At 35.9% G+C, this 13336-nt stretch overlaps 1 protein-coding gene and 1 long non-coding RNA gene across 3 annotated transcripts; one reads left to right on the forward strand and one right to left on the reverse strand.

Moving 5' to 3' along the window:
* Positions 1-2708: 2708 nt before the first annotated feature.
* On the forward strand, positions 2709-8642 carry LOC112790861 (uncharacterized). Of its 2 annotated transcripts, XR_011880079.1 has the most exons (3): positions 2709-3647; positions 5827-5985; positions 7924-8642. It is a non-coding gene; the product is annotated as an uncharacterized lncRNA (long non-coding RNA). The 2 variants fall into 2 exon arrangements; XR_003196948.3 differs by lacking the exon at positions 7924-8642 and having other exon boundaries at positions 5827-6178.
* A 766-nt stretch (positions 8643-9408) lies between these two features.
* LOC140183542 (uncharacterized) lies at positions 9409-11776 on the reverse strand. The gene is made up of 3 exons (XM_072231990.1): positions 11038-11776; positions 10821-10959; positions 9409-9670 (listed from the first exon to the last, which is right to left on the reverse strand). Exons 1-3 carry the CDS (start codon positions 11774-11776, stop codon positions 9409-9411), a joined length of 1140 nt encoding a protein of 379 aa, XP_072088091.1.
* Between the last annotated feature and the right edge of the window lie 1560 nt (positions 11777-13336).

A 13336-nucleotide genomic window follows, 5' to 3' on the forward strand; every position in this document is an offset into this window, starting at 1 on the left:
CTAATTTGCTCCTGAAGACGACCCACCTCATCTTCTTTCTCTTTCTTCAGCAATTTGACCCGCTCATTCAAAGCCACTACTTCATCCTCCCTCTCCTTCATCTTGCCAATCACATTAACAATAACTTTTTCCTTTTCCTTTAATAAATGCTCAAGAGAGGCAGCTTTCTCGGCCGCATCACGCTGCTCGGAGCTTAAAAGCTCAGTTGTGCGACCAATACATAGCAACCGAGAAGCAACAATCTGTGAAATCGCAGAACTCAATACAACTATGCAAAGTAAAACAAAGGACAAAAAGAATGCAGGAAAACAGAATACCTGAATAAACTTGCCCATCCCTTCAAGCCCTACCCGACGAGTCAGGACCATGTTTCCAGGATACTGGGAGACACGATCTGCAAGTTCAACAAGGGGAAATTGGTCACTCCAGAGGGAATGAGAATTAGCACCAGGCAGAAAACCGTGCAAACGACGCTGTCGCTCGAAAACAGATTTCACAGCTGGATTCTGGTCACCCTCAGAAATAACCTCTAAAGATCTATCAGATTCAGTCTTCCTCCTCTTTGAAGAAGGGGGATTGGGGCAGCAGAAAAAGCAGCATCACCCTCCGTGTCTTTTACCAAACCAGAAACGCTTTTGCCTTTTTCACCCTTCTTCTTCAAATAAGCTTGGAACTTAGTCGAGTTCAGATTCGGCAACTTACTACCTACAAAACATCAAAAACAGAGAAACCCAAAATCAACAACTACAAAACCAAAAAGAACATACGCAAAAAGTTTCATTTACCTATATACAATTCCAGTCCAGTCACGTCACTTTCAACATCAAATTTTAACAAATCGGGAATACACAAACAATCTCCCTTAGCAAAATTTTCAATAAGATACTCTAATAAGCAATCCTCCTCCTCACTCCTCTCGTCGGCCTTTAGAATTTGTAAGGGCTCCGAACACCAAAACAAAGAAAATTTCTCTATCATTTCATCATCCAGGTAAAACGGGTACACAGACTCCACCGACCGAACTTTGACAAACATTGACTTGAAATTTTTAAAAGAAGACTTATATAACAAAAATAAGGAGCGACCAGGATAACTACTCAAACAGACCCACAACCCTTTACGGACACCTTTAGATTGGAACAAAGAAAAGAAGATATTTAACGAAGGGGGAAAAGCAAGGAAATTCATCAATACTTTGAAAGCTCGCACGAAGGCCCACGAATTTGGGTGTAACTGCGACGGAACACAGTTTAATTGGGTCAAAATCTTACACTCAAAATCTGAAAAAGGTAAACGTACACACAACTCAGTCAAGCAGGGATCATACATATAGAAATAGCTCCAGTCCTTCGTCTCTCACAAACCCGTTCCTCGCTAGAACAAGGAAGCAGCTCAACTCGAACATTCGAACCAACCCTAACAAACCCCTCAATACCCAGAGAACGAACATACACATAATCACAAAACGAAGAAGCACGAGTCTTTACATCTTCGTGAACCCAATGGTAAGGGTTATCCTTATTCACTTCAACTACCTTAATTTTTTCTTTCTCTTTTTGTCTAGCCATTTTTCTTTGGGAAACAGTAAGAAGGGAAGAAATGAAATAGAACAGATGAAGCCAAGAGACAAGCAAACTAACCTCTGGAAGACATGACTCTTGGGAACTAGCCACACTTTTTTACGAACTGAAATTACATTTTGTTAAGGATATAGGTTTAATTACAAGCCCACTATCTTAGTGGGAAGTGGAAACAACATTCACGTGCCCACATGCAAAACGGTTCAATTTCAACACGGTAAAGACAAACAATTTATTACAGCCCAGTTTACAAGGTGTCACAAAAAAAAATCTAAACCAATTTTTCACTTTCAAATTCCCACAAAAAACATAAACCCAAGCTTGGCACGCGCATTGAGTTTGGGGGCTCTAAGATATCTTACTACGCCGAGGTATAAAAGCACAATAATAAGCTCAACTTCCGCATCAAGTCAAGTTTGGGGGCTGTGTACTGCACCTCCATAAATCGGATAAGACCGAACTATACCTCGGCTCAACGTCTCAAATTCAACAAATCATGTCCCGCAGATCTCAGATTCAAACTTCCCACTCAATCTCGGGCCACAACAAACAAGAATCTCGGCGACCAATGGACCACTAAACAAATTACGCTATAAAGCCAAAGTCGAGGAACTAAACAAGGGGACGGGAAAAAAGAGACCTAATATGTTCACAACACAACCTCGCTCATTATTATTCACCTCTATATGATCTTTTACTTTACTGACTTGGGCGTCAGAGACTTTTTTTGCAAGTACCACGCTCGGATCTAGATTCTTCAGGATACAATTCGACCTGCCAGATCGTCGGACTCGTATCAACCATTAGAAGATCGACGTAAAACTCGGCACTGACGGGAAGTTCGGCATCAGTATCCGAACAAAAATAATTACTATTTTATATGTATATATATAATAAAAAAAAGTATATATTAAATACATATAGAATATGTGTGTTAATATATATATATATATATATATATATATATATATATATATATATATATATATAATTAAGCTAGAGCTAATGAGCTGAATTTATCCAAGTTTAACTTCGACTCATTTATTTTACGAGCTCAATTCTAAGCTCAAACTTCGCTCACGAGTTCAGCTTATCGAACTATTAATGAGTCGAGTTCTAAGCTAGCTTGACTCACTTCCAGCCCTAGATGGGGGCACCCGCAAGCTATGTGCTTCTGCATCCCCCTGCTCTTCCCTTCTCCTTTCTTTTCTTCTTCTCTGAGCCACCCAACAGCCATCAGCTTCTCCGTTTCAACTTCCATCTTCTTCACCATCATCATCATCCATCCCTGTTTCAGCCTCCAGTCAGCGACCTCCCTTTTCTCTTCATCTTCTTTCCCTTGCCCAACCCTCTTCTCCTCTCTCCGCGTTGCAGAACCACAGCCTCCGCCAACCATCACCGCCGGCGATAATCCACCTTCGCCGCGCCCCTTTCTCTTCTTCCCCTCTTCTCACCTCCGCTGAGCCAGAAAACCACAGCGCCAGCTCCTCCTCTCCGCCAAAGCCCAGAGCAGCAGCGGCCACCTTCTCCATTCCTGGGTCTCCTCTCGTCTGCCACCAAACAGTCGTGACACCCAACCTTCGTTGCCGCGTCCTTACCGGCGTTCCCGCCCGTCACCACCACTCCCTGTCCGAACCCTAACTCCACCCACCATCATAAAACCACCGTAGCCTCCACCATCGATGAGCCACCGCAACCCTCACCTCCTCTCTTCGTTCCCCAAAACATCCGCACCCAGCTCCCCTGTATCCTTTCCGTCGCCATCAGGTCCAGAGACTACAGGGTCTTCTTCTTCGCGAACCTTCTTCCGACATGGCCCCTGTCGCTCTCGTTCTTTCTGGGTTGAAGAATAGAGCAAGTGCAAGCTCTTGTTTCTTCGTCTCAAGCGAGTTCCAGCTGCTGCGACATATCCCCTGTTTCTTTGCTGCGCCCCTCCTCCGCTGCTGCCATTGGAGCAGCTCCACCACCATCTCACCACCAGGCCAGCTGAGTTGCTCCGGCCGTTCACTCACCATCATCAACCTTCTTCTTCCCCTTCCCTTCCTCTGTTCCAATTCTGCTTCCCAGGTTCACGTTTTTCTGTAATTGAGCTGTTTCAGTCATTAGTTTACTGCTAGTTAATTTTGTTTAGCTTAAGTTAGTTAGAAATGCATGCTTAGTTGACTAGGGTGTTAGAGAATCTGAGCTGGATAGTGGATTTAGGGTTGTCTTGATCAATAATGTTGTTTGGAAATGTTGATGTTTCATTGATTTTCTCTTTATTTATCGCTGATGATATGCCCCTATGCTTATTTGATTTATTTGAGGCTGCTGCATAATTGTTATTGCTGCTATATCCTTGCTGAGTGATGCTGAGTTCCAGTTTCAATTTGAACTTCATTGTTTGATTCAGTGACGCTTAATTGTTTGAATCCATACTACCTACTTGTACTTGATTATTGAATTCAATGAAGGAATGCTAACTGAATCAATTCTTTTTGTGCATTATTGTTGACTTGGTGCTGTAACTTAGGCCATTATTTGCTCATGGCTGCTGGTTGCTTAATTGTTCATTGCTGTTTGTTGCTGTAGGTTGGCTTATTTGTTTATTTCATATGAATTCATGTGAGTTTAATTGTTATCGCATTCATTTGGAACTTGGGTTGATTTGGTTGAGCAACACTGGGGAAAAGTGCTATGTACTGCTGAATTGCTGCCGGAATTTATCTTAATCTGTTTTCAATATTCATCATTGATATTGATTAATTGAGTTGGTGCTTCGGCCGGTGGTTCCCAACTGTTGTTTACTCAATTGAGTGATTATCCGGTTGATTGCTTCTCTGTTTTGGTTGATGGATGCTGAGGTTTTTGCATTCACTATTTTGCTGCATTCTTGTAACAGTTGCTAAATTTCTGGAAGTGTTTGTGCAGTAGTGATTTCTGAACTTATTCACTTGATTTAGGATGCTTAATTGTCTGAATTCATGTTGAATACTTGTGGTTGGTTGTTAAATTCAAAGAAACAATGCTGCTTGTTGCTGGTTGGCTTGGTTTGAATTGCTTAGTGATGTTTTGTTTCTGTTTGTTAGCTTAGTTGCTCAATTTATGTGAATCCATATCTGGTTTTTGTGTTTAATTGTAATGCATTCATATGGAATTCGGATTGATTGATTGAAATTGGGATATAGGTCAATTTACTGCTGAAATGTTGGCGGATTTTCCTAAACCTATTTCATTAAATGATATTGTTTTTACTTGGTGCAACAAGATTCTAATTGACGGAATTCTGTGTCAAAAAGAATCTTGTTTGCTTAAGGGTTTTGGAAATTTCCTCAAGAGTCTCCTTACAAGTCTTGGTCAATTCTTTAATCTCTTTGCTTGTTTTATCTTGTATGTTATTTTTAAGGATTGAACAACCTTGATTGAGTTTCGATTTGACCATAAACTTGGTTTTCATTTAAATTCAAGTCTCTTTTGCATGCTCTCAGAAGGTTGGATTTCTTTTTACCTATGTGGCTGAATTTGATTCAATTTTCTCCATGTCTAAGTTGCCTTGAGTCACATAGTAAATGAACTTGTCAATTTTTCATTTCAACCATGTGATTTTCATACCTCATATGAATTTGGTGTTTGAATCTCTCAAATGTTTTTAACTTACCAACACCAAGTTGCTTAAACTTATGCCAATTTACTTGTGATTGATATTTACTTGATTATGTCTCTACACATACATGTACATCACTTGTTTTGGCATCTTGAAATTTTGAAAAGTGAATAGAAACTTGCTTGTTTTGACAGTTTTGAAACTTTTTGGAATCAAGGAACTTGTGACTATGCACCTAAATTTTGATTTTCCTTCCATTTCTTTTACTAACTTTTCCCTTCTTTTTACATAACGTTTAACTTTTGTTTTCTTTTTCAATTAACTTTTTCTTTTCCTTCACCTAACTTTAAAATTTTCTTTTTTCTTTCAATTAACCATTTTCCTTTTTACTAACATAACTTTTAACTTGTAACTTTCTTTTTATTTTTCAACTAACATTAACTTTTAACTTTTAACTGTTTTCTTTTTCTTTGTGCATAGTAACAATGCTCCTTCCTTCTTTTATTCTTTGTTAAACAAGCAAGTTAGCTTTCCTCATGTCCTGAATTTGATTGGAAGTTATTTGTGTTTGATTTAATTTGATTCTCATGTATGCTTCCATTCAAATTTTTATTATCTGTTCACTTCATATGCTGTTTTGTGACTTAGCTCTTTCTTTTTCAGCACTACCATCACTCTTGCAGCCACTCTATCGCCTAACCCACCAGCTGAAGGTGGAGGTGACACAGTGATGACTCCTTCCACTCCGCATGATCATGAGCACCGAGGACGGTGCTATATCTTAAATGTGGGGAGGTTGTCCATCTTCAACAAGCATTTTGGGTGACAATCTTCATTTCCGAACACTTTTAGTGTAGTTTCTTTTTATGTTTTTTTGGTACTTTGTATATATTTTATCCTTTTGAGGAACCTTTTACTTAGTTTATTGCACTTTCTTAGTTTATTGCACTTTTTAATTTTGTTTATACATAACCTAGTATTATATTGTAGTGATGCATATTTTTACATCTTTTAATTTTGGCTTTTACATATGCTTTTTAGTTTTAGTTATGATTGTGATTTGGATGATGTGATGATTGCACCTAGTTTGGTTTCCTATATACTTGCTATCTTGGTTTTGATTGAAATTGGGAATTAAACTTAGGATTTTTGACCTTTTTCATCTAATCACACTATATACATATATAGAATAAGTGTTAGTCAATTAATGAAATTTCCAAGAAGCTTATCTTTTGTATATAGGGTATTGAAAATTCGAATTGAAGTGAGTTGAAATTCTTTGAAACTTGCATGATTTATATATTGTGGAATATGATTTTTGAGTTAAAGAACATACAACTTGTGAGTTTTTGAGCCTTATTGTGTGGTTACATCATTGGACCACTTATTTCATTATTGTGTGTTGCTCTTCTCTACGATTGCAATCTTTGGTTTGTTTAAGTCTGTATATTCATTGTTTAATGTATTTTTATGCATTTATGTGATTGAGGCCATTATTTTTTTATAGCTCACTTATCCCAAATAGCCTACCATTGCATTTACCCGTGTTTGCCACTTTGAGCCTTTTTAATCCCTTTTTGTTATTGATTGAGCACACCACTAACTATAAGCGAAAAAAAACAATGAATGTCCCTATTTTGAATCTTTGAATAGCTTAAGTTAGTGAAAGTGTGTAATGTTTAAGTGTGGAAAAAATGTGGGAACTTTGGGTGATGAAAATGTGTTTTATGCTTATTGAAAAATGTTGAAAATTTGGGTACATGCTCATGTAATATTATAGAAACCATATGCATTGATGAGTTGGTATATATATTATGTTCTTGAAAAAAAAAAAAAGAGAAATAATGAAAAGGGGACAAAATTACCCCAATGAGAAATTCAATAATAATCAATGCATATGTGATTTAATTGAATTTAATGCATGAGTGTGTGTATGGATGTAAAAGTGAGATTATGGGTAGCTAAGCTTGATATTAAGGTTGTATAGATTGTGTATGTGTTAGGTGAGAACTTAGGTTAATCAAAGATTCAAATGTAAACCCACCTAGCTATATATACATCCTTACCTTTATCCTTAGCCCCATTACAACTTTAAAAAGACTTTATGATTTTTGCATATGTACATTAAATACTTGTTGATTGGTTAGATGAAGAACAAACCTTAAAAAGCATGATTGGAGAAGAATTGAGTGGATTGACTCTAAACACTTGAGTGACTAGAGTGCATACACATATCCAGTGAGGGTTCAATCACTCAATTGCATATTTCCACCTATGATCATTGCTTATCTTGCAAGTTTGGTTAAATTTTTTTATATGACTCAATTCAATTGTGAATAGGATTTGGTTATAATTGCTTTAGCCCTTGATTGTGTATAGATGCTTTCTTAGAAATTGATTTAATTAGACTAATTAAATATATATATATAGTTAGATAGTATAGTTACATACATATACGTAGATTGTATATAGTTAGTTATATTGAATAATTGTTGATTCCCCTTCTTGTCTTCCTTTGGTATAGCATGAGGACATGCTATTGTTTAAGTGTGGGGATGTGATGAATCTACATTTTACGATATTTATTTGCTTTAATTAGGTGGATTTCATTGACTTTTCTTGCATTTATTCATTGAAATAGCATAATTTCATAATTTCTCCTTAAATTGTGCTTGGAAGTAAAAACATGCTTTTTAAGCTTTATAATTGCTCAATTTTATTCTCTTTAATTTCATTTGATGCTTTGATGTGTTTGTTTAGTAATTTCAGGCTTACAAGACAAGTATGGATTGAAGAAGTGGAAGGAAAGCATGCAAAATGGGAGAATTCAAGAAATGAAGGATTTGTAAAGCTGCCAGTCCTAACCTCTCTGTACTAAATTGGTCATAACTTGAGTTACAGAGGTCTAAATGAGGCGGTTTCAGCGGCATTGGAAAGCTAACGTTTGGGGCTTCAAAATGATGTATAATTTGCTATAGTGAACATAAGTTTAAGTGTGCGTACACACAATTTATGCATACGCGCAAGTCAGGATTTAGCAAGTGTGCGTACGCACACACCTGTGCGTACGCACAACTCTTGGCATGTGAGCTCATTAATTGCAAATTGTTGGGGGCGAATTCTAGGCCCCCAAAACCCAATCCAACTTATTTCTGAAGCTATTTCAAGCCAAATTGAAGAGGGATGAAGGGGGGATCACTTAGATTTAGGTTTTTACATGTTTTAGTTTAGTTTTTCTAGAGAGAGAAGCTCCCCCTTCTCTCTAGAATTAGGGTTTTTACCTTTATTCTCTCTTTAATTTCTCTCTTTAATTCTTGTTTTATTGTAATTTCATTTACATTTTCATATTCTATTGCCTTTAATCCCTTTAATCTCTTAGTTTTCTTTGTTAATTTCACTTTCATGCCACTTTAGTTTTATGAACACTCTTGTTACTTTTAATTTCATTTAATGTAATTTTGATGTTTTATGTTCTTTAATGCTTGTTTGAGTTGTTATTTTCATTTTATTGCAATTTATGATATTTTTCCTTTTATGCATGCTAGGTGTTTGATAAAATGTCTTATAATTTTTGTCTAATTTTTCACACTCTTGGTTAGGAATTGGATAATTAGGTGAACTTGAGTCATGGATGTCCATTTAATATTGTGAGTTATGGATTGTTAGTTAGTTTGTTTCCACTAACGCTAGTCTTTCACTAAGTTAATTAGTGAGTTGATTAAGACTTGTGGATTGAGATTAATTATGCCATTTTGATTTATCCTCGATGTTAGGATAGACTAATTGGAATTAATTCTTAACAATTATCATGTTTATAGTCTATGATTATGATAGGAATCCTCAGTCCCCAACCCTTACCAAGAGCCTTTTTTGCCATTTCAATTCTATTTTTGATTTATTGCTTTGAATTTAATTTCTTGCATGCTTGTTCAATTTCTTGTACTTTAATTTCTTACCAATTGCTACCTTAATTCCTATTCTCTCATAGCCAATAATTGGATACTTAATTGCAATTCTTATGGAGAACGACTCTAAATTTAAAACTCCCGCTCTATATTTGTTTTGGATTATGACATCTTTTGAATTAAGATTTGATTGAGAGGATCCATTGCTAGTTCGGACTATACTTACAACGGAAGAAATTCTATTTTATTTAAATTTTGAATTGGCATAAATTTTTTCATATCAATGTGCTAGTATGTTGGAGCATGTTGTGTAATCCACAAATGTGGACCTGTGAAGTCACTAACCTGCAAAACGCAGGTTACGTTTTGCCTGAGACGAAATAGTGAAATAGTTGCAAAATGCAGATTGCATATGGCAGGAGAGGAGAACGAAATCTCGAAACGTGTCCCTGCCACCTACATGCCGACATGACTCCCAGCTTTGACCATCCTCGAAGCTCCAAAACGCAACCTGCGTTTGGCAGGCTGCAGAGGCAAATTGCAAGCTGCGATTGGCAGTCTCCCCACCTGCATGCATGACACGTGTATGGAGAGTGGTGGAGCTGGTGTTTATAAACAAAACGCAGACCACACCGTTTCACTTATGCTTGTTTGAAATTTTCACTTGCTGCGAGTGGTATAGCTTAAAGAGTGAAAGGGTTGGAGTTGAGGGTGAAGGCGGGTAAGTGGTGGGAGGAAGAACCAGTGAAGACTTAGGTTTTTATTTGGTGAAGAAGTAAAAATGTCTTGTAATTTTACTTTACCTGAAAAACATATTATTGAATATCTAGATCATCCTCAAATGGTAAGTTTTTTTTTATAGTGAATGAATATATTGATTTTTATGTTCTTTATTTATGTTTTAGTTAATAAATTTATTGTTAATTTTATTATTATTATTAGGATTAGTATATTGTTAACTTTTTACAATACTGTTTATGATAATGATAACAATTAAAAAGTTATTTTTTAATAATAAATAGGATTGTTTAATAATTTATTATTATTTTTAGGATAATAATAAAATTCTGTCGTTATAGTATTTTTTAATATAAGAATAACTGTAATAGTTAATAAATTATTAACAGAGTCTTATTATTATTATTGTTATGATTATTGTTATTATTGTCATTAGTAACCTTATTATAATTGTTATCATGGGTACTGGGTATATTATTATTATTATTATTATTATTATTATTATTATTATTATTATTAAGCCTGTAGAAAAAAAATTATCATCATCAGTAGTATAAAAATAAAATAATGTGTAGGATAATAATAATAATAAATTATTAATATTTTCTAATAATAAATAAATAATACTGTGTAATAATAATAATAATACTGTTTAATTACCATTTATTATTATTATTATTATTATTATTATTATTATTATTATTATTATAGAATACTGTATAATAATTATTATTATTTTCTAATAATAAATAAATAATAATGTTTAATAAATAAATATTGATTTTTTAATAACTTATTATTATTTTTTAATAATTTATTATTATTTTTTAAGATAATAATAATAATACTGTTTAATTATTGTTGTTAATTTTTTTGAATAAATTATTAACTGATATTATTTAGAATTTAATAATTATCATTTTTCTTTTTGCAGGCTAACAGAAATTTGTTGTCCTGAAAACTCGATCCGCCCGATACCTTTAACAAGGTAGCTGCAGCGGCACTAGCATTTACTGGGTTTCAATACGTTTCACCATCAATGGCAACACCCATCTCTCAACACCGATGTCATTGCACCATTGAGTATATGTCTCACCCCGCTCTTTAAACCTTTGGTAGTTTTTATTGTACTCCTGTTTCGTCCTAGAATAGCCTATTCACTAATTCATTTAATCGTAAGCAGATGTCACAAAATTACTATGAATAGAACCATAACAGCAAAATAAAATACCTGTGTTCACCACGAGTTTATGCAAATACGGAGTCTTGAACCTCCTTAAGAAGTTGGACCCAATGTGTCTGATGCAGTACATGTGCCACGCTCTTGGTGGTGACCATGCACCGTCACTGCGAGCTATTGCAGCGTTGATGGAGGTATGGCGGTCAGAAATAATACCCACCCCATCAACGGTAACAACATATCTCCGCAAATTAGTTAGGAAAAACTCCCATTCGTCTGCTGTCTCGCCCTCAACTATCGCAATGCAATAGGCACAATGTTTTGGTTTCCATCTTGTGCAACCGCAACCAGAAAGTGCACCTTTATATTTTCCGTACAGGTGCGTGCCATCAACCTGCACCAGTGACTTGCAGTATCTGAATGCTACAATACACGGATATAAACTCCAAAAAATGCGGTGCAAAACTCTTACACCTTGAACCTTCTCACTCTTACGGTAAACGGGGAGCATTTTTATTTGAACATGAGACCTCGACATCTTCACAGTCATTACTTTCAACCATATTGGCAGAGTTTGGTAAGAAACTTTCCAATCACCAAAAACCTTTGCGACAGCTTTCTGCTTTGCCAACCAAGCCTTGCGGTAACTCACAGTATAGTTGAACCTGGATTGAACTTCTGTAATAACAGATTTTACCTTTATCGAGGGGTCTGCTTCGACCAACAGCTTAATGGCATCTGCAATTGCGTCCGAGTCTAACTTGGCATGATCTTGTGAAATCGTGCCCATGGTGCACGTGTGCTTGCCATTGTATCTTCTGATCTCCTAATAAGCTTTCTTTTGAATTAAGCTAGCTCGGATAAGCCAATCACACCCTGCACCATACCCCTTACATTTTGCATAGAATGTCTGCGGCTCAAACTCATACACAGTGTAATCAACTCTTCAAGAGATAGTGTAGCTTTTGATTGCAGATATCGCCGACTCTCTCGAACCAAATTTCATTCCGATACTAAACTCGCCATCTTCCGCCGCAGCGTTGCCTTCACCTACGACAAAGGAACCACTGTTAGTACGAGGCAAATAAAATTAATGGTAGTGGTAACTTTAATTAATAACCATAAGATAACATACCGATATTTGCATACTCTGAAAATTCCAGGGCATGCATGGCATCGAGGTCCATAGTCCGCATAAAAGACGGAACGCCAAAGGGGTTCCGGCTTACAATTGCATCCGCCTCATTCTGTATCGCCGGATTGCCTGATAAGTCTCCGTCATTGTTTTCGTCATCGACCTCATAGTTGGCTTCAAACTCCTCTTCACTATCGTTGTTATCTTCGTCCCAATCTATATCTCCGAGTTCATCAACGTTGACATTGTTGCCAACCGCATCCATCCCCGTATGCTGTTCAAACTCAACGTACAACTCCATCATCGGCACGTGAAATCGGGTTTGTTGATAATATAGAACATCAGCTGCATGCATGCGTCGTCAGTGATGGACATTAGTTGAAACTGTATCATTCCACCAAATACTTATACAGGACTTTTGTACAAAATATTGCTCACCCTTTTCGAAATGTGACTTTGTATGTTCTCACAAACCATTTTGTAACTCTACAAAATTTATGGTACATGAAATAGCAAATGAAAACGGACATTCACATACAAAAGTCACTCCTTTGTGTGTGTTTGATATAATCTCACTGTTAAAATACACTCGCATATTTGCAATACCTTCCATAACTTCAACCTCATCTAATCTGATTTTTTTGACAATATTAAATGCCAAAAAAAACTCACTATATATCATTCAAATATGGAAGAAAGAGTAAAAGGAGTAGAAGAAGTGAAGTGGGCTGTGTTTTGCAACCTGCATTTTGGGTTTCCCAAAAAAATAAAAAACCCATTTCTCAACGCAACCTGTGTTTTGACTATGAAAAAAAAACGCCCATCTCCAAACGTAACCTGTGTTTTGGGCCTAAGCTAAAAGAAAAATTAAAAAAATTTTAAATTTTAAAAACCCCTAAACGTTGCCTGCATTTAGTGAATTTTAGAAATAAAAAAAATTCAAAATTCAAAATGTAGGTTACGATTTCAATTGACACCATAGCAGTGAATATCTTTGCCCAAGTCTCCATTTCATGGTGTTATACCATGCTTTTTTTCATTTGCAAAAGAATGAGCCAAATAAAATTAGTCGCTTTGTCTTCCAAAAAAAAAATTAAAATTGACTTTTCTAAACAAAATAACCAACATCCATATTCACTTAAAAAAGAACTTCAAATAACCAATAGGATGCCATATTCACTAAAAAAAACCCTTAAATAACCAGGATGCCGTATT

Source organism: Arachis hypogaea, chromosome 3, assembly GCF_003086295.3.
Source record: "Arachis hypogaea cultivar Tifrunner chromosome 3, arahy.Tifrunner.gnm2.J5K5, whole genome shotgun sequence".
Classification (NCBI taxonomy): Eukaryota; Viridiplantae; Streptophyta; class Magnoliopsida; order Fabales; family Fabaceae; genus Arachis; species Arachis hypogaea.